This window comes from Grus americana, chromosome 3 (assembly GCF_028858705.1).
Source record: "Grus americana isolate bGruAme1 chromosome 3, bGruAme1.mat, whole genome shotgun sequence".
Lineage (NCBI taxonomy): Eukaryota > Metazoa > Chordata > Aves > Gruiformes > Gruidae > Grus > Grus americana.
Window position 1 is genome coordinate 98,845,945 of NC_072854.1, and position 20,489 is coordinate 98,866,433.

At 40.0% G+C, this 20,489-nt stretch overlaps 1 protein-coding gene across 3 annotated transcripts in view; it reads right to left on the minus strand.

The window, feature by feature from the left end:
* MTA3 (metastasis associated 1 family member 3) overlaps positions 1 to 20,489 on the minus strand; it is a 138,699-nt gene that overhangs the window by 29,861 nt on the left and 88,349 nt on the right. For all 3 annotated transcript variants that reach the window (XM_054821860.1, XM_054821862.1, XM_054821861.1), the window contains exons 15-17: positions 18,148 to 18,234; positions 12,769 to 12,915; positions 1,092 to 1,123 (exon numbers count right to left, since the gene is read on the minus strand). In XM_054821860.1, the coding sequence (XP_054677835.1) occupies positions 1,092 to 1,123; positions 12,769 to 12,915; positions 18,148 to 18,234 (266 nt within the window). The remainder of the gene's footprint in view (positions 1 to 1,091; positions 1,124 to 12,768; positions 12,916 to 18,147; positions 18,235 to 20,489) is intronic.

Here is a 20,489-nt window from a genome sequence, read left to right on the forward strand (position 1 = left end):
GATAAATTTTTCAAAATTTATAGCACAAGAATACGCTTGAATAACTAAGCATCTTATTTTGAAATGGGTCTATTTAAATCAAATTCATGACAAACAAGGATTACATCACATCCACTAGAAAACAGAAACATCACTTTTTCCACACTTATCTTTTGAAATTTTGTGGTCTGTAGTCCTTATCTATCTATTATCCATTTGCACTGGATTATTAATGACTATTGATGATAAAGGCAATTATTCACCCTTTGTCCCCTGTTGAATCAAGTATCTGTGTGGGAATTTACGTGTCCCACAAATGCTGTACATACACAAGAGGTAATCAACTTGAAGGGACACCCTGTTTTGTTGGGTTTTATTCTAAAATTTCAAAACTTGCCTCAAAAATTGGTCTTCTTCCAAAAGTGGATAGCCTTCCCCCCAAATATCTACAGGATAGATATGAATCTTTCCCAGAGAAAGGTTTTCTTAACGTGAATTTTTGTTCAGTCCTTATTTAACTTTTTATTAAGAGTTTGAAACAGAAAAAGACTGATAAAATTCCTCACTCTATAAAAATCCAAGACAGACAATAAATCCATGACATTTTTATGCAGAAAAAAATTTTTAATCTCATTTTTGAAGCTCTGTCTGTCCTTTTAAACATTTCTCTGTTTCTGGAACCCAAACTATCAAACTCAAGGTAAAGTCAGAAACCAGCCTCACAGGAACATGATGCAAGAAATTACTCGGTGTATGTTTTGAACTTTAAATTTGCTCTGACTCAAGTGATACACAAACAATGCAGGAGATTTCATCAACATTAATTTGACATAATCAAAAATCACTTACATACATAACACACAGCATTTAATTAGATTTCTCACCTATTCAAACTGACACCACTGCTATTTCTTAGGCTATTCAACCTCACTTTTTTCCCAAGATTTCCCATGAAATGCGGTGGCAGACGGACTCATCGTATCTCTACGGTGATACTGGACTTCATAAAAAAAAATATGCCAAAGGCTGAGCATACTACTATTATATCCACTTTGTTTGCAAAGGAAAAATCGTATCTATAGATCGATACCTGTAATCTCCTCTATACTTACCATTATCGTTCTTGTTGTATGGCTGGATGATTCTGGAAAACAAAAGAACCACAGCATATTAGAGTACTGCCTTTACCCGTAAAAGTCCTATTTTCTGATGCTCACCCTGAAGGCTGAGATGCTACTGTTCAGCTACAACAACGAATATATCAGAAATGCAGAGATTGGAAAGATTTCTCATGAAATGAGCATGAGAATCATCGCTGGTCCTGAAAATATACGGCACAGTATAGTATGCTGTTAGCTGCACTCATTCTCTTCGCTTAATTATCCTCTTCTGCAAGAAAATTTAAAAATGGAACTAATTCATAATTCATGTTTCAAGAAGTGGGTTTTTTTTGATTTCGCTTTTAACATATGGCATCATTTCACATAGAGGATTAGCTCCACAGAAAAAAATACAAATAGTATCAGCATAATTCCGTTGCTATCGCCATTTGAAAAAACTTCATAAAACTAGACAATCCTTTTTCCTGAGAATTTTGAGATGGATTCTCAGTTTGAAATTGACAAAGTATATTGAGAAGTGTAACAGCCAGAAATCGTAATTATTCTCTCCTACATGATAAATCAGGAGTCAGGCAACTGAATTCATGGTTATATAAAATTGCTGAGGAATCATGACTAGGACAACAGCTAACATTGATTTCACCCCACCTTTTAAATTAAATTTTTTGTTTCCACAAGGAGAAATCTCACCCTCTTTGCCTTTAAAATGCTACAGTTGTCGTATTAAAGCCGCGTTCTTTTTCAAAGCAGCACAACTTCGGTAACAAAACATCCTCCCAACCAGCTAAAAAAAAAATGCGAGAAAATTTGCTGCTGATCTGTAAGATGCAAGATAACGCTACCAGCAATCTCATAGACTTGCTCCAAAATTGGAGTAAGACAGCATATCGGCTATAGTACACGAGTTCTGAAGGAAGAGACATTTAGCAACACTACATGCAGTTCTGGGTAGAACGTACACAATTCTGCACGGATTGAATCGGCAGCGTCTCAATTCTGCAAGTAAGATAAATGTACGATAATTACAGTGGTTTAGTTATTCTTGCCCCGGTTCCAAATTGCGATTCTTACGGGCGTCCCAACTGGCACCACTTACACAAAGAATTCTCCAGGGCTTTTGTTATTGTTAAAAATAGTATTGAATAGATTAAAAGGACATGAGAAAGAACAGCTGCACATCTCTTTCTGGAAAAAAAAAATGGTAATTACACTCTCAAACTGGTGTTTCTCTTTCATTTTGAGGAGTCATCTTAACCAGTCTGAAGGTACAATTCAATCACTGATAGAAACAAAGACAAGCCATTTTAAACATCCCAAACTATTTACAAACTTCAGTCTGATATTCAGCAGTAATTCCTGTATCTAGTTTACATATTTATTTTCACAAGACATCTTTAATTAAATCTAATTTTAAAAAAAAAAATCAATACAGGTATCAATAACTTCCCATTGATAAAGGTTCCGTGAAAACCTACCTAAAGCCACCAATATTTTAGTTGTGAGCTCTTGTCCCAGTCCCCTTTCCCTCACAAAAACTATCATATATAAAAATACATTTAGGTCACCAGTCCTCCAGGCACGTTTTAAGCTGGTAGTATAAAAATGAAATACTGTGACAGTCAACAATACCAAATATATTCAGATATCAGGAAACAGTAATCAAGTAAGAGAAGCTCACTGTAAAGAATTCTATAATGTGTTCATTTTTTTGTCTTCAGAGTAAAGTTATTTTTGTTATTACAAGTTTGTTTATTTTTTTGACATCCCAGTGAAATAACATTTCAGGACTTCGATGCTCCTGAGAAAACCCAGAGACTGCATTCATGGAGGTATAACCATCTGAATAACTCTTGAGACAAAGACTCATTCTGTTTATAAGTTCAACTCCCCAGAAAAAAACCCCATCCCATCTCCAAGAGCACAACTGCATTTGCTGAGGAATCTTCAAATTAAGCAGAATGATCAGTCACACCCAAAAAGATTGAACTGAACGAACAAAAATCCATACTTTTTATACTCAGATACCACAGTAATAACTTCTTCACTCTTCCTCAGAGGTGCTATGCTTTTGGCATAGCTTTATATGCCAAATCTATAAAAACTATGCTTAGCCGTGATTGTCCCAAAATACTCAGTCACTCTCGCAGTTCCGCAGGCAACCGTGTGAAACAGAGAATACCTCCCTAAAGGGAACGGAGGAACAGCCGAAAGTACCCGGCGGCTGTTAAACAGCGTAATTTTGAAGAATACCTTACAGACACTCCTAATGCAATGCCAACGGCTGTTAACTCCAGGATATTACCATACTGATAACCTATTAATAACACCAGGCAGAGAACTGAAGAAAGATCTGTTGTATTTGTAGAGTAATATCTCTGTGTTATATCAGCGGTTTTTGCGTATCTTTTTCTTGGCTTTAATTGCTGTAGATACTGAAATATCCTCTAATTTGCCAAATGTTTTTTAGAAAGACCTGAGTATGTTCATAAATAAAAAGCCATGGAAAGAACTATTTAATAAGCAGACATAGTCAAAAAATTCTAGGGTCTAACAAAGACTACTAACTAAGGTGCCATTGTTGCACAATTTAAACTCTTGCATACTCCGATACCCAAATATTCAGAACTGAGGAGGCCCTTACTTCTTCCAGAAAATAGTTACGCCCTGATGTGGCAGGATTCTGACTAACATTTATGCATGAACACACACCAGCCAATTCTGTGGAAAACTTTACTTCTAAAGACGACAACCAAGGAAGCAAATCCTCGCTTCCAATTAAAAAGGCAGTCACGCAGCATTCCAAAAGGTGCGTTTTACAAAAGGTCTGCGCGCCCGTGCAACCTCCGGCGCAGCTTGAGGGCAACAGAGCTTATTTAAAACCCGCAAATGTCTTTGTGTTCAACAGAACGGAAGACAAAACCTTGGATTTTTCAGTTTTATCTGCCGAGTTTCAGAACGCCTTGGGGAATTTAAATAATCAGGCTCGAATTTCAGTGAAACTGGCACCAGTGGACGCTTGGGTTATAAATGAGGCCTTACAGCAAATGGTTTTGTGCAAGGCGATAACCTGTGCTCGCGCTTCTCCAGTAGAAACTCCAGGATACAGAATGATCCTCCCCTTACGGCCGATGAAGTGCTAGCGACGTGGATTATTCCACCAGAAATGGTCAGACAGCCTCGCTAACAAGGGGTTTTGGTGATGTGATGCGAGTAAATTACAGTAAATGCAACTTCAGTCCTGTCAAGGTGTTTAGAAGTTTATTGTTGCGGAGAAATTGATGCACCAATGGCAGAAACTGCCTAAGCTGCTCCTTCTACAACATATTTATTTGAACTCAAATAGAAATGAGTAAGTTGTAAAAAGAAATGTCCTCCCATTAGAAGTTGCTTTACCAACCGTAGTGACCAATGAAGTGGCTCTCCCTGTTTATGGGCTCTAGGAGACTATAAAATTTCCCACTGTAAAACCATTTAAGGCTAAATCAGAAAAAGTCCAGTGCTAAGGGATGGTGCCAGCTACAGAATTATTTCAAGCTTACATATAACTCCCCAGCAACATATTTTTTTTCCCTTAATGGTTCTTCAAGCCAGGACAGAAACCACATCCTTAACAAAGCTCCAGTCCCTTCCCAGCTGTTCATGTGGTTGTTTTATATGTGCTATTCTTTAGTTCTGCTGACAGGAAACTTAGTTATCTGATAGTCATCTTTCTTTTTATATTAATGAGGTCATCAGCAATACTAATGGGTGAAAGATGCCCTTTTCCTAAACCTTCCAGAATAAATATGCTTCGAGATAATGTCATTTAAGCATGTGGGAAATAAAGGCAGACAGGCAATAGCAGAGGTGTTTCATCCTAGTAACGCTCTCAGTTTATCACGGTGCACAAGAGCATAAAGAACCTTTTCACCCAGGATGGACTACCTTATGAAATAAGCTGAGAAAGGAAAATTCTTTCATTATTTCTTCTCCACTTGGATTATGAATACTTTAAGTAACCAAACTTAATTGTTTATTTCCTACCAGTCTATAGCAATGCAACAAGTGACATTAAGTGTTACTTCAAAAGTATTATTTATAAATATATATATAAAAATGTATCTTATAATCATACTAAGTATGAGTTTGACTTAATTTGAGGAAGACCCTTAGTCTCCCAAGACAGAAATTTGAAACACTGGAGATACAGATGAGAAAAGCAAAAAGCACAAAACCGGACAAAATTATCACAAAGCATTTTCGCCAGGCGCAGGATCTTTCCAGTCACACTACCGAAGCGCTTTCTGAAGGTGCCTTCCCTAGTGCATTAGGTACTCAAATTGTTAAGAACTATTGCTCTGCAATCACAGCTTAGAAAAAATAATCAACCTACTTGTCAGTAATCATACACAGAAGCACTTTAAGTAAGAACTCCAGATCTCGAATCCAGAGCACGTAATTCACGAGGTAATACGCTGCTAATCCTGTTACCCACCAGACAGGATTCTCTTTCTGCAACTTTAATTCTTTAAAATAATACTAGGGGAAAGTAGTGATTCCAGGAATTAGGTTCTGGTTATCTGCATTGTGTTTTAAACGCTAACTTAATTACAGTGTTGTTCTTATTGTTTGCTGTTTTAAGAGCTGATTTATTCTGCCAATTAGAAAAGCCAGTGTTACGGCAATTTCATGCCTACACGTTACCTGCATGCAAAAAAAAAAACAAGAAAAAAAAAAAGAAAAAAATGAGACACTGATTCAGCAGCAGCAGCAGCAATGGGGCAGCTCCCCACGAAGTGCCCGTTCCCCCACCTGCGGTCCCACACAGCTTGCTCCTCCTCACCCCGGCTGTTGTCAGAGTTACCAGAAGCACACGTTACGCTGGTGAGTACACAGACACGATGCCAGCATCTTTTCGTAAGCGTTCCTTTCCTTACTACAACTGACGCACGGCACGCTCAAAGGGGTGCATCAAAGCATGAATGGTATTCTAGGTCTGTGCTTTTTGTGAATCAAACGTAGGCAAAGCAGCCTTACAAGTCCAAAGAAACGTTCTTGAAAGGAAATAAAAGCAAAAAGAAAAATAAATCCCCTATTCAATTGCTAGCGTACTTGCACCCTTGGAAAAAACTCGCGTTTCACGAGATACAGTAAGCCTGAGAACTGCAGCTGAATGAAAATTGTGTTTTCACTTCGGTAAAACAAAAGCAATCACTGTCTACATTGTAAAAATCCACAACACAGTGCTACGCTATGCTAACGCTTAGGAACAGCTCTTTCTCAGAGGAAATTCCAAAGAAACGTAGGTTTGCAGAAATGGTTTTGCTCCTCCCAAGTCCTCCTGTGCCCAAATTCATGGTAGCCAAGTGCCACTGCTTACCTGTGCCCGCCGAAAACACACCCTGCAGTCTGAGCAGTCGCCGGACACAGAACGCAATTTGTAATCAAAGAACTTTGAATACTTGGGAGATAATTGTAATGTGAATTCAGTGTAGGCATATGACCACCACACATTTAGCACTGCAAGGCAATAACTCTTCTTCTCAACTTTAAGAAATTTCTCATCTATTTTTCAGACAAAAATATTTTCCTGCTAGTTGATTATTTTTTGTGTTAAGTCACAGTGTCATTTGCATCACCGGGGCTGGAGGAATGAAGAGCAAAGTGGGGAGGGGGGAATCATCAACTCATTGTAAAGGAACCGAAAGAAAAATATTGTTTCGTAATATAGAAGTTTAAATAGGAAAAAAAAATACGGCTTGAGACGCGCAAACATGAGATGTAGTAGCTTAGTTCTACAAATGACTGTCAATGTCAGCAGTAACACCTTGCGGTAACTAAGGTCTGCATCATTTTTCCAGGTACATCATTTGGGCTCTGGAAGTTGTCACTAGTTCTTCATCTCCAGTATCATCATGTGTACCTCTGCAAAAACAAGCAAATACACTGGCCGCAGAAATGCAGGCTTCAGAGCATTTTAGTTTTCTACCAAATATTTAAAATGATTGCTTCCAATCGGGCAGTGAAAATAGGCAGAAATTGGCTACTTTTGTGCAAGTTGCAAAAATCAAAGGCAAAAAGGTTGTTCGGTTAAATCTCCTGAGGGTCAGAGAAGGCTTTAATGACTGTATAGAAAGGCACAACAGGCTCTTACCATAAAGCATTTCACATCATGACATAAATAAACACTCTGAGTAATATATTTTGGGAAATAACCAAGAGCATAAACACCCTTTTCATAGTCCTCTGCTTCTCCAGTAAATGACAGTAACACAGCATCAATTTTTCCAGCGAGATCTACCTGCCACGCTCACATTTCCATCCACAGCAGCGCTGACATTTCACTAAGAGATCTGTAGCCAAATATTTCAAAAGGTTTGCTGGCTATACCAAGGACCAAAGCTAGAACACGCATGCCCAAAGGAAATTTCAGAGGACAAACTGTCTGTGGAACAATATATAACTTTTGTTTCTCGCTTTTGGGAAGAGTGGGTATACACAATTCAACATTAATCGTATTTTGTGTTTCAGCATGGAAGAAATGACAAAAGTGGATTGACACAGTAGCTGGTTTATCACATCTCATTTCTTCTCTTTCAGTTGGAAATCATTGGTATGTAAAATAAGGTTTATAACAATTTAGGTAGGCTTACAGCTTATTAATATGTAAGAGAAAATTTAAAGTTTTAAAGTAATAGAGTGCCAGATGGTTTTTGGTATGCATTTCATGCTGCTGGCCTGCCACCACAGTAGAACATCTCCATCTTTATCAAAAAATAGTATTGTGATAACAACAATCGAACACCTTTGAGAAGAAAACGACTCCCTCTGCTGAGAAATTCCATCCTACAGCAAAACCTCCTTCCCTCTAACGTACTTTCACATGGGGTTACGTGAAGTTAACTATGAAGAAGCACATATTAGAATTGTTTTCTCTGTTTCAAGAAAATTTGGGGCAGGAAAGGCTCCAGTCTCCCTGCTTGTCAGTTCAGCTGCTTATATTTCATGTGTTTGTCAAAGGAGAGTCTCAAATTCCCCATGGAAAAACAGGAGTGAAATATAAGCCTTTCTTCCTTGCTTATCTCCTCAATAGCCAATACTCTTAGTCATAAGCAGAAAGAGAAGGATTGACCAAAATAGCATCTAAGAGATAGGGGTACTTTTTTTTTTTTCCTTTTTTTTTTACTTTTTTTTTTTTACTTTTTTTTTTTGAGGTTTTTCTCCCTTTGCCAATTACTCATGTCACTTTCTCAACTTGCTGTGCCAGAGACGTGCGGGTTCCTAGGAAAACAGACCCAGAAATTGCTGTCTCATTCTCAGATACAGCTGCATTCTTCAGTGTATTCAGGAACAGAAATCTGACTGTTGAACGAATCCTCTTGCAAGCACCAGGATGCCTCAGCCTGAAACACAGCATTAAAGGTCTGGGCAGGGGAAAAGAGCGGGAGGAGCGGGGCTGTTGATTAAAGTCTCTTCAGCTACGAACAACCGGTTCGCGTATTCCTGCCCACAAGTCATGAAAACGGTATCAAGAGGCACAGATTGATTTCTGTACCTCATTAGTGATGTTCATATCTTGGGCATTCCATGGATATTCTGGTTACGATGCATGTAAAAGTAAGGGAATGTCTGGCAGCTGATGGAGATTATACTTATGTAAAATACCTTTACCTGATCTTTCCAAATATTATATGGAAAATTATCATTACTCACTCTGCCAAAACAATAGCCTGACGTGAAACTTGACTACCTGGATGTACCGTTGCTCACAGTTAAGCAGCTTGTGGGTGAAAGTAATTGCTCGGAATAATTTCAGACACTGCAATTTAAAGATCAGATTGAAAATATCTACAAAGCACTTTACAGTCACACCTAAATCTTCCCATCGTCAACTCCAGTCATAAAACTGGATGCACGTAACATTCTGCAACATCATGATTTTCTGAAGACAGAGTTTTCCCACTTGCAAGAGACTGTCTTCACTGCTGAGAACCATTTAAATATCTTTTGTTGACTTTCTTTTCAGCAGCGATAGAAATTCTGCTTCTCAGAACACTTTAAAGCAGCAGCATGCATATTACACAAGAACTCCCCAAAGTACTGTGGTATTTTTCCAGAATGGAAGAAAGTTTTCTGGCATTTTTCATTCCACCCTACAGAATGTGAGATTTGCTGCTGTTTGAAAACAAAAACACTTTTCTAAGACCACCCAGAAAAAAGTCTTTCTCCTACAAGAAAGGACACAAACAACTACAAGATCTTCTATCTAGTTACAATACACAACGCTGAAGCAGCGCAATTTTATTTGTCTGCGCCTTATACGTGGGTTCACGCATACAACTACGTCTCAGCCACCAGCGACTGACACTCAGATCACTTAACAGTAAGATATCAGAGCACAAACGCCGCCAATTATGAAGAGATAAACGTGCTCCCTCATCATTCTCGATAAAGGCCGAGCAACGGTAGTCAGAAATGACAGGCTCCCGCACCCCTATCAGTCGCAGCAGACTCTTGCTGGAGGTGCATCCGTGGGGAAATGAAAGGGAAACTTGCGCTGCGTTGGCCAAAATCAAGACTCGAGCCAACATAAGTCTTCCCTAAGAAATGCTAATCACGTTCTTATTTATTACTCTTAAAAGCATTAAACCAAGTGCTAATGATGTTTCTCATCATCTCGCCCAACTCCCCCATGCAGGCATGAAGAAGTGCCATTTCCATATTGCATCGCTTTATTTCCGAGGCAATAATCATTATTTTGTTAATAACAAATTCTGTCAAAATACAGCACTCAACTCACCTAGGCGGTAAGACTGACTTAAAATATGCCAATCCAAATATATATTTACACAAGCCTAAGTGACATTTACTTGAATGCTGTAAATTATTGTATATCTTAAGTAAACATATTTATATGACTTCTTTACAAGAAATTTCTAATACTGTTGAAAAAAAGCAAACCTGAACACGCAGACATTTCTATGCCAATAACATTAAGATTATGAAAACAGCACGAGATAAGACTTAATACAAGCCCACTGTGCTCATTTTTGTTTGCTCATTTAATCAAAGCATATATTGAAAGACGGAGCATGTCATCACCTCCATAGGTGGCTTTCTGGATACTGTTAATTGATACAATGCAATAACCCCAGCAACAATCAGAAGTATTTTGGAACCAGAAAAGCTTTTTAGTGTATTTATAGTAACACAGAAACTCTGGAGGATGCAAAACCTTTCATTGCACAGATAGGACACCCTTGCCAGCGCAACTACACAGAAACCACCGTTTCCCAAGCTGGTCTGGTCACTGAGGTTTTGCTGTTGTACTAAAGAGAAGCTGGATACGTTACAACCCCAAAACCATATCTGATATTTACCAATAACCAGAGAAAGGGTTCAATGACAAATATTAAAGGTAATTGTTTATAAGTCAAAAGGAACAGAGGATCTGTGCCGTTGAGAATCATTACTACTGGTTTGATTGTTTTAGAGGGTTTGGGTTTCTTTTGCATTTTATTTACGCTTTGCAGGCTTTTAATTAAAGAGAGGGGCTAGGGTAAGAACCGAAATAGCCATTTTGAAATACTAAAATAGCCATTTTTACCCTAACAACATACAGATTTCAGTTATTTAGGATACGTGCTTTCCAATAAGTTACGTTTTCACAGAAAATAGATAAGCAGAAATAATTATCTCCTAAAGCAATGACTTACAGTTCTCAATACTCATTTTTTAAATTAAATGTTATTTTGTGCAAATTGCCTTAACATAGTTAGCTGACCGTTTGATACAAACCAATCAGCGTGGTTAATGACTGGTTTTATAAACTCTTTAGTTTGAAGAGAATATCCGTACGAAGCAGAAGAAAAATTTTAAAGACTTCCAAGCATGCCTCCTTACTGGGACATCATCACAATAATATTTACCTTGAACTTATTGCTACAAGTCTTCTCCACAGCAGAAATGTATCATCATCTTTATTGCCAGGTGAAAGTCATTCATCACTCAAAGCTCATACGGAGAGTCCAGGCTAATGGCCAGCACTGGGGGTGCGGGGAAAGCACCCTTCATCCACATTCCCACGTGGCAACTATCAGACCATCCCTGCAGAACTTCACGCTCAAAGATCGCAGCGGAAATTCAGCATTTATGGCTATGCCGGTTGACAGCATCATCTTTTCTTCCAAGTACAAGTCACTTCTTGGGCCACCGTATTGCCATGCATGTTATTTGCTGCCTACTGCGTAATGCCTGTTTGCAAGCGATCCTCTCTTCGGCGTATACCAAAGACCCACGTTTTGTCAAAGCATGCAGTGATTTCTATCTAGGTATTATTTAATGTACAGTAGATGTTTTCACTGCAAGATACAAATAGCGTTGGCAATGACAGAAAAACACGATCATTACGGGAAGATGATGGATAATGGATCAAGTTTTTCTTCCTGTATTTGGAATACTATCTCTATTAGCTTGTCTAAAAGGCGAGTCCCTCTCATTTCTACCTCGACCTGTTCTGTGATGCATGAAAACAGACAGTCAGCTGTTCTGTGCAGATCGTGTCCTGAACAGTCTATTCCAGAGCCTAACTTCTTTTAAATTTTTAATCTCAACAACCTTATTCAATTACAGAACAAATAAGCTAATGGCTTACAGAAGTTACATCTCACAAAAAGAGAGTTCAGGAACGCATGCATTTCTTTTCAGTGCAAACAAATTATATCCTGCTAAATTCTCCTCTTATTTGGACATGAGGTAAAACTGTTCACAGTTCCAGTTGAAAATCTTTCTTTTTGGTAATGATTAAAAAAAAAAATAAAATCGATAATACACAGTCACTTTTCAGCATAAGAAATAAAGACTATTTGAGAAAAATTAGCCTTACCCACAAATTTCCATCTGTGGTTTTTTTTTTTTTTTTTTTGCACAGCTTCATGTGTGCTCTCCATTTGCACCACACTGTAATGAACTGGCTGGATACACCAGGCTTAAACATCACCTGTGGCGCCGCACAGTGTGCAGGAAAAGCCTCTCCTGTACCGCTGTGACATCCCTTTTGCTTCCTCCTCTGCAAGTGCTATAAATGCAGGGACAGTCGCTTTTTAAGCAGCTCCTACCTTCGACCAGTCCTTACTGCCAAGACTACTTCTTGTTTTAACCGACTCCGTGACACTGGTCTTGGGATGCCAGATGCCAGAAGCTATTTTCCCCTCTATTCCCAATCACACTGTTGAGAATCCAGACTGAGCCGTATTTAGAATTCACATACTAGCAAAGAGATTGGTTGTAAACTAGCAGGTCCGGTACATATCAAGAACTTTCACAAAGAGCAACTCAAAAGGTCTTGCACATTTCTGCAAAATATTTCTTCAAATAAAAATGCAATGCGGCAAGCCAAGATGAAACATGTTGCATCTCTGCCTTCACCAAATTTGTTTTATTCTTTTCCTGTCCTTTCACATCAAGAAAAATGGTGAAAGGAGTTTTTGTAAGAGATGGCAATAATATATCCACGTTCAATGAAAAAGCACCACCATTCACTGCATTAAGAATCAACGCTATAAACATGCATTCCGTATCTTACATTTCTGTCGGTCTTTACCCCCTTATTTAATGTCATCTCAGGTCCACAGAAAGTTTTGCAATTCAGAGAACTTAAAGAACATTTCTTTTATATTCCTTCACATACCATCAAGACCATTATGATGGCTGTAGTTTCTTTTTCCCAAAATACTTAATGAAGAGTGATTGGAGGGTGCAAGCAGTCGTTTTGCACTTGAACTTTGAAGGCTTGGTGTTGACCTGATTACATTGGGTTTCACTGCAGGATGAATCTCTGTTTGAGACAAAAGAGAGAGAGAGAGAGAGAAATTATACATACTTGAGTTAAAAAATAAATAGTCTATTCAACATATTAAATTTACATTTAAATTCCTAGTGAAAGGAAAGAAAGTTTCTTCTGCGTGAGTGTGTTTACAGGACCTTGAATAACAATTCAAACACAAGTCTTCATACCTACAGTTCCTCCAAGAAAGAAAAAAAATATCTCTCACTTTAGATTGCCCGTGTTCCATACTATGGTGTAGATGAGTAAGGATTTCAGAGGTCAAAGAGATAACAGACCAATCTGAAACAGGCTTGCGATTACATTCTCCTACCCTTTTGAGGTTTGTATCGGAGCTGCGTGCCTACAGATTTTTCAGCAAGCAAATAAAAAGCATTATACTATCGCGAAATCACCTCAGTACTTCAAGCTATTCAATATTTTCTGTCTCAATAACAAGTTTCAAGGGATCTTCCCAAACACAAGCCACCAGGTGCAAGAGGCAGGGGGCCAGCCGCAGCAGGGCTCTGAAGCTAAAACTACCCAGAACTGCATCAGGAACACAAAAACCATTAAGGCTGCGCTGGGTTCCCCAGGTACTGCCGGACTCCCACACCCAGTCATCACTGGGGAGCTTCAAACACAGCAGGGTATCTATTACGGTTCAGAGAGCAGGATTATTTCGGAGGAGGAGGAAGGGAGGCGGGTAAGAGGCAGAGAAGTGCACCTGGCCAGCACGCTGCAGGGCGGCAGCTGCCGTGTTTGCCGAAAGCCGATACAGCTGTATGGAAATTTCTCACGTATCTGCCAGAGGAAAGCGGCAGCAGGAAGCCTCGGCAGAGTCTGCTGGTCCTGCACCAGGAACTTGCTGAACCAATTTATTCCCATCGCACAGCCGGGTTCAAAATGCCACCGCCACGTACGTCCTCAGACAGACCCAAATTTGGGAGGGAAGCCAGAGCGCCCGCGGGCAGGTCCCCATCCCTCTGACACAGCCGCCGGGCACGAGCTGCCGGCAGCGCGCGGGTTGCGAGGCGCTTGCAGCCCAGCTACAGCCGGCCGCCCTGCCTTCCCCACGGAGCGGAACAGACCTGCGGGCTGAGAACGGGAGGGCAGAGGGGCTGGCAGACGGATCAGGAGAGGCAGCTGCCCAAGGGCAGTAAGATCAGAAGACAAAAATTAAGTACTTCCTCAGTGATAGCCCAGGTGTGCACCTCCTGAAGAGCGCTTCTTTCTGCTTTTCTGTTTATATAATCGGGCGTAGAAGCTGGGAATACGCAACATCTAAAGCGAGGTCAGGTATCCAAGGAGGAAGCCCTCCAGCCTCTGCCATTCAGGGCTATCACGCAGGACAAACACAAACCACTGCAGAAAGGCAAAGTCCACTGCGATAGCAGATTTTTTTCCTCTTTCAGAAACACAAGGAAGTCTGACGTCCAAGCGCTCGCCTCACACTCTCGCCCCCACGGCGAGCCTTCCCTGGCAGCCGGCAGGTACCCAGCCACCCCCACCAGCGACCGGCCGCGGCTGCAGGGAGGCTGGGGCTGCACCGCGAGAAGTCGTGGTAGCCTTTAAAAGGCAGATACATAACGGTGGGACAGCCGAGCGGTTTCGCCGGTAGCCAAACCGGTGGAAAGGAGTAAGATGGCCGCCGTGGCTTGCCCAGGCTGTACTGGGAACGGCATGCCAGGAGGAGACAATGCCAACAATTTTCACATTTGAGAAGACTTTGTTTAATTGTTAACCACTGGTTTGGTCAGAGCACCCTCAGCCAAGATGCTTCAAGAGGGACAGATAAGGAAGAGCAGAGTAGGGCAATGCACGGGCAGGTGTTAGAAAAGGACAGAGCTAGGGTACGGTAATTGCTTCAGGGCAGTCCTGTAGGTTTGGGTGTGCACATAAACGCTAGTTTGGCGTCACAGATCTTCTCACCGCTTGTTTAGATGAGAGCTTTTTACTGCCATTCACTGCAGTACTCATCAGCTTTCATACAAAAGAGTTTAGGAACACCGAGCACCCAGCACGTCCCATTTTTCATGGTGTAGAGAACAAGCGTCTATTTTGCTTTTTTACTACAATGGGAACAGCAGCGTGCTTAATGCTATGAGCACTACTGATTGCTAAAGCAAAACTTTAACCTGAAATAGAAAGGTTTGCACCATTTGCTGAAGATGATTGGAATTTGGATTCTAAAATGCTCATTTGTCAATCTTTTCCAATTTTCTTAAGGAAACAGTTAATTTTCAGGGCTAACACCACGGAAATCTTCTTTGCCAAAGAGCTCCAGCAGCAACCACAATAATCCCAGCAGCTGCATCAACATACAAGAACTGATAAACTCCTCCTGTGTACAGCGTATAGGAGATGTAATTTTATACTTTCAGGGTGAGTGAACAGTTGAGGAAGGAAGCGTTTCCTTCGACTTTTCTTCAGTTTGGAGGTCACTAATCCTCTATTAGTTTACCACAAAGGCTGTCCTTTCTCTTTCTGCAGTAGAGGAAGCTAGCAAGACCACGATCTCCCTTTAAGTTCTAGTAATGAACTTAATTAAACACAGCCAGGTCCACTTCCCAATGGATCGAGTCCTTCCTGAGGGGTCTTTACACCTTACGCTCACTCACCCTCTACGAATAGACTTGCTTCAAATCTTTGCAGGCTTTAGACCAGCACTTTCTAACTAGCTGCTTCATCACACCTGAGGGGGTAAATGAGGCATTTCAGGGGGTTTGCCTGAATTATATTGTCCCATCATATTACTGTATTATGGAATAACAATAATTAGGGATTTTTTAATTCCTGCTGCTCTTACCCTTTTTCTATTGCCTAGTGCTTCACTGAGAATCTCCCAGCCACCTGCACCTTCTGCTAGCTTGGAGAACTACCTATAACATCCAAATAAGCCAAATTACCCCTTTCCCTACAGAAAAAATAACCAGTTGGCCAGATTCAGACTGTATGATCATTTCTGAAAAAAATAAAACAGGAGCAAGAAACAGTAGCTGAATGATGAATTAGGAACCCTTTTTATAAGGCCAGGTTGCAGCCACAAACAAGTAAATAGCAGTAACAACTCTAAAAACTTGTTCCATTTCCACTAGGCTAAAAAAAATAAAAAATCCAAAGCAAAGAAAGAGAAGTTGAAATCTCCTACTGAGTCTTTTAAATAAGCATCCTGGATTCCAGAGGTGCTTAAGCAGCTGCGCCTCTCATCTCCTCAACGCGCATCCCAGCTGGAAACGTTAGCCTGGTTCCCTCATCACCAGGAGGTAATACAGGACATTTAATTAGCCCAGGGGTCACCTCGGGGGGGTTGTTTAGTAATCACGGTGATGACTGAAGAGATTGCAGGGGATTAGCCCCAGCTCTCTAGAGGACAGGGCCTTCTTTTAATGCTTAACCGACCTCACCTGTGGGACTGGCGGCCAAGAAGCAGAACAGGGATAAAGGGAAGCGATGACCCAGGATGCGCTGGGCACTGAAATCCTCCCTGCCTTACAACTAGGGCTGAAAACAGTAGAGCCCCGAGACACACGCTAACCGTATGCCAATAAATGTCTGTGAGAATAGCACGGAAGGAATTTTAAAAAGAAAACAAATGCCTCCTCTAAAAGCTATGACATGAGAAAAATAACGCAAGCATAATTTAGTCACTGGAACATGCAAAAATCCAAAATAAACAAAAAGAAAAAAAATCACAGACTAAATTAAAAAACCCCCACCAAGCTAAATGGCAAACAAAAAGCCATTTCCTAGCCATCCTCATACAGCTGATTCAGATGCGTGTATTCAACTACAGTGGGTACACTTCATATCCCCGTAACACATATTATTTGCTTTCAACTGTAATGAGATACCTTCACTTCCCACACAGTTAAATGCTAAGCGGACTCTGCAGATACCTGGTATATTTTAGCACCGTTAATCTTCTACGAAACCTTCACCTAAGTACACATAATGCTGCCTGACACTGTTCATCCATTTACTCCCATTAAACTACAGACTTACGCTTCCTGATGTATCAAGACGACCCCTCACCGACTAAATAACGTGGCACTAAAAACATGCAGTATTTTCTAAGATTACACACACTTTCCCATCTCTTCTCCGGCCGCACAGGGGGGTCAGTCGGATGAACCACCTCCTGTCTGATCGCCCGCCCTCACAGCCACAGCTCCACCAAGTCAATCACTGCACTGCTTTCCTCATCCGCTCTGATGGCGGCATACGGCGCGCACACAGCTGGCATGCCTCTAGGAAATTATCACCAGCTTTTTTCTTAAACTCCAGGGAAGGAGGAATCAAAATTCAGTGAGAGCGGGCATGAACTCTTCATTATCCAGTTTTCTGTTGTTTGGATTTTGTTAAGATTGATGTTCTGGAAGAACAGTTACAACTACATTAATAGCTGATTCCTGGTTCAGTAAGTCAAGAGACTTATTGTTTACGTTGTTCTAGTACAAAAAAAACCCCTCCTGTTGACTGAAATTTTGAGCAAAACATCTAGACTGAGCTCTACCCTCAGCTTCACTTCTGTAGGATAGGATTAATACACTCCAGAATTATTTACTGCTGCTCTGATCAAGAGATCAATTTCTATACTCAGCTGAGGATTAATAAAAAGCCTCTGGGCTATCTCAACTCTTATATGACCGTGTAAATATTTAATAGTCAGTGGTGGTTCCTTGCAAAGAGGATGGTTTTCATTTTTTTTTAATAAAGAACCACAATTACTAGAATTTCTCCTATCCCCATTATTGTCACAACTGTTTGTTGTCCTCTTGGCTGCGATCCCAGCAGAGATTTCATTGCATCTTTTAAAATTATGTCATCAAATTACAAGATCAGTGTCTTAGTGTGGCTCAGGTCTCCTCCTTTTAAGTACATAGGAGTATTACAAATGGATTCAAGGGGCAGAGTAGAGCAGCACTGAGCGTACCGAGTATCTCCCCTTTGGGCACTCATTTGTTTATTCAGACTACCAGACTATTTTTCCCATTCTAAATTACATCAGGTGACACTCTGCCATTTTAAACCAATAACAAAGCGCCTTCTGCCTACATCCTGCAAGCTCAATCATGCCGTTTTGCAACTAATAGCGGACCAGAATTTTTATTAATTTATTAACTTTATAGTTTTCTTGTTACTAAAAGCATAAATCTCTCACTCTATGTATACAGGATTTTTAAGTATCAGTACATGCTGAATGTTCATTTGGTTCATTATTCTCCGGAGGCAGATACGCACCTAAATACCCAATGATACATGACAGTGGTTTTCTGGTGCTTTTTATCTTCAGAGGATTTCCAGCAAGTTCACAATGTCGATCCGCATCTGAGAATTTTAAAGAATAAAACTCAGTTTAAATATTTTACCATTACAAATATAATTAGGAAACACCTACCAGCTCCTGACTTGCATTTTTACCACATTTTTTTTTCCTTTCAGCACATCATCTTCTTTTTTTCACCAACGCTAACAACGATGGATATTTAAAGGCAGGCCATGTCCTCATTCATGCAAGTGATATTACGATTTTTTTTTTTTTTAAGTTCATGTAAGTTCTAACACAAACTTGATTGCATTTTTTGCTTACAAAGTCTTTTTGGAGACAGTCAGCTAGGCAAATGAAGCGCAGATGAAAACATGAGTACTAAAATAAAAGCAGCTCTGGCTATTAAAAATAATTTACATTGAATTCTTCATTGTTTTCTACAAGCTTGTCTGGCTCTAAACAAGGTAATACAGATGTAAGAAGGATTTAAAGTTGGGACTACTGATTTCTGTCACGTCTTACTCGCATGAGTGAGTGATTCATGTAATTCTTAATAAGCAAAACAGAACACAGGGACTATCATGGCAAGATGAAGCTTAAAAAAAAAAAAAAAAACCCACCAAAAAAACCAACCAACCAAAAACCCCCTTTAGTATAAGCTTTGAACTTTAGTATAAGCGGTTAGTTGTGACTGAGTACGACAGAGCTCCAAGGTCTTAAAGATCGTAACTTCCTGCAAAGTAAATGAAAATAAGCGGTTCAGTAACTACTTTTAATTTGGTGTTACAACTGTGAAGTCACATCTTTAAAGGCACTGTGACTGCACAAGCAGAGAATCTGTCTACATGCCCCAAACACAGGAAGCGCTACTATGAAGAGGTTCATGCTTAGACAGCAGAGTCAATCAGCCTACAGCAAAAATTCACAAGACACCAGGTTTCAAGAAATAGTTTCAAGACTACTGGAACTATACTACTTTTTTTTTTTTAAACTACTCAGAATGATTGGGTTATCTGTCTTCCAAAAGCACGTAAGTAATCCCCATATAGGGCTTCCAGCATCCCTAGAACAAAGTATGCTGGTTGGTACAAAACTGCATTCCTATGTTGTGTAGATCCAGAATTCTCTCACATGGCACTACTCCCCACACACGCATACCTACACGTACACGCTCTTTCTATAGGCTTCACGTATGCACACGCAGATCTGCGTCTTCTAACAAGCTTTACAATAGCTAGATATTACAAATAGATTCTAATAATTGTAATCCCACTGTCTCCACCTTGTCTTTTACCCAAAGGTTCCTGTTTGCTTCATTCCTGCACACGAGATGGAGTACGTAGTCACGCGACCAGGGTAAGACACTGCACAGAACAATTTACCATCTCTCTCTATATTCTCTCTGGCTCTGTGCAAAAAACACGTAGGTCACGAAACCACAGCAATGACTGAAATAAGTATTTCAGTATGTTCACGGATGTTTTCAACGCAGCAGACAATGCACAACTTGTTTCAATATATTAAGGAATCTACTTGAAATTCTGGAAACGCCAGCTGGTACCTGGGCAGCCCAAAGGTTCCAGAGCCCTAATGCCGAGTACACAAAGTACTTTATTATCTTGGTAACGAAATACACTCTTCCCAGTGGAAAAAAAAAAAAAAAAAAAGCACTGAACCTGGTGCCTGGAATATTTTTAATATTCCACAACACTTGAAATATTTTTAGTGAGAGCGTAGAATGATGTGTCTCCACTGTCTCCCTTAGTAAAATAAGCACAGACTATAGGGTATTTTATAGTTACTTTGGGAACAGCAAAGCATCACCTAAGAAGTAATTAGCAAGAAAATTTTCCATCTACATGTCTTCACTGTAAAAAAAGACATTGAATCCTGGTGAGATATTAATATGCTCACTGAGAATACAGACTGCAAAAAGAGCACAATTTCCGTGCTTGAGGCAAAGTGTGTTCACCAAAGGTACCGGGTGGGTATTCCAAAGCACACCTATCTATTAAAACAGTTACATATGGTTAACAGCAGCAAACTTTAATCCACAATATGGTACTCCCATAAAAAGTATAATAAAGTTTATGATCTTTATGCACTACATACAGAAAACCACAAAAGTTAGATTGTGCATCACTCTCAAGTGTAAAACCATAGAATAAAGTTTACGTAGGAAGTTGTCAAAAACAAAATTGAAAACAAGTCCTAAAATCAAGGATGAGCTTCCACATGAACAATAAAAATCTTAGTAAGATCAGTGAAACAGTGGAAGCAATGAGAAAAGAAATATTTTTTAAAAAGAGTATTC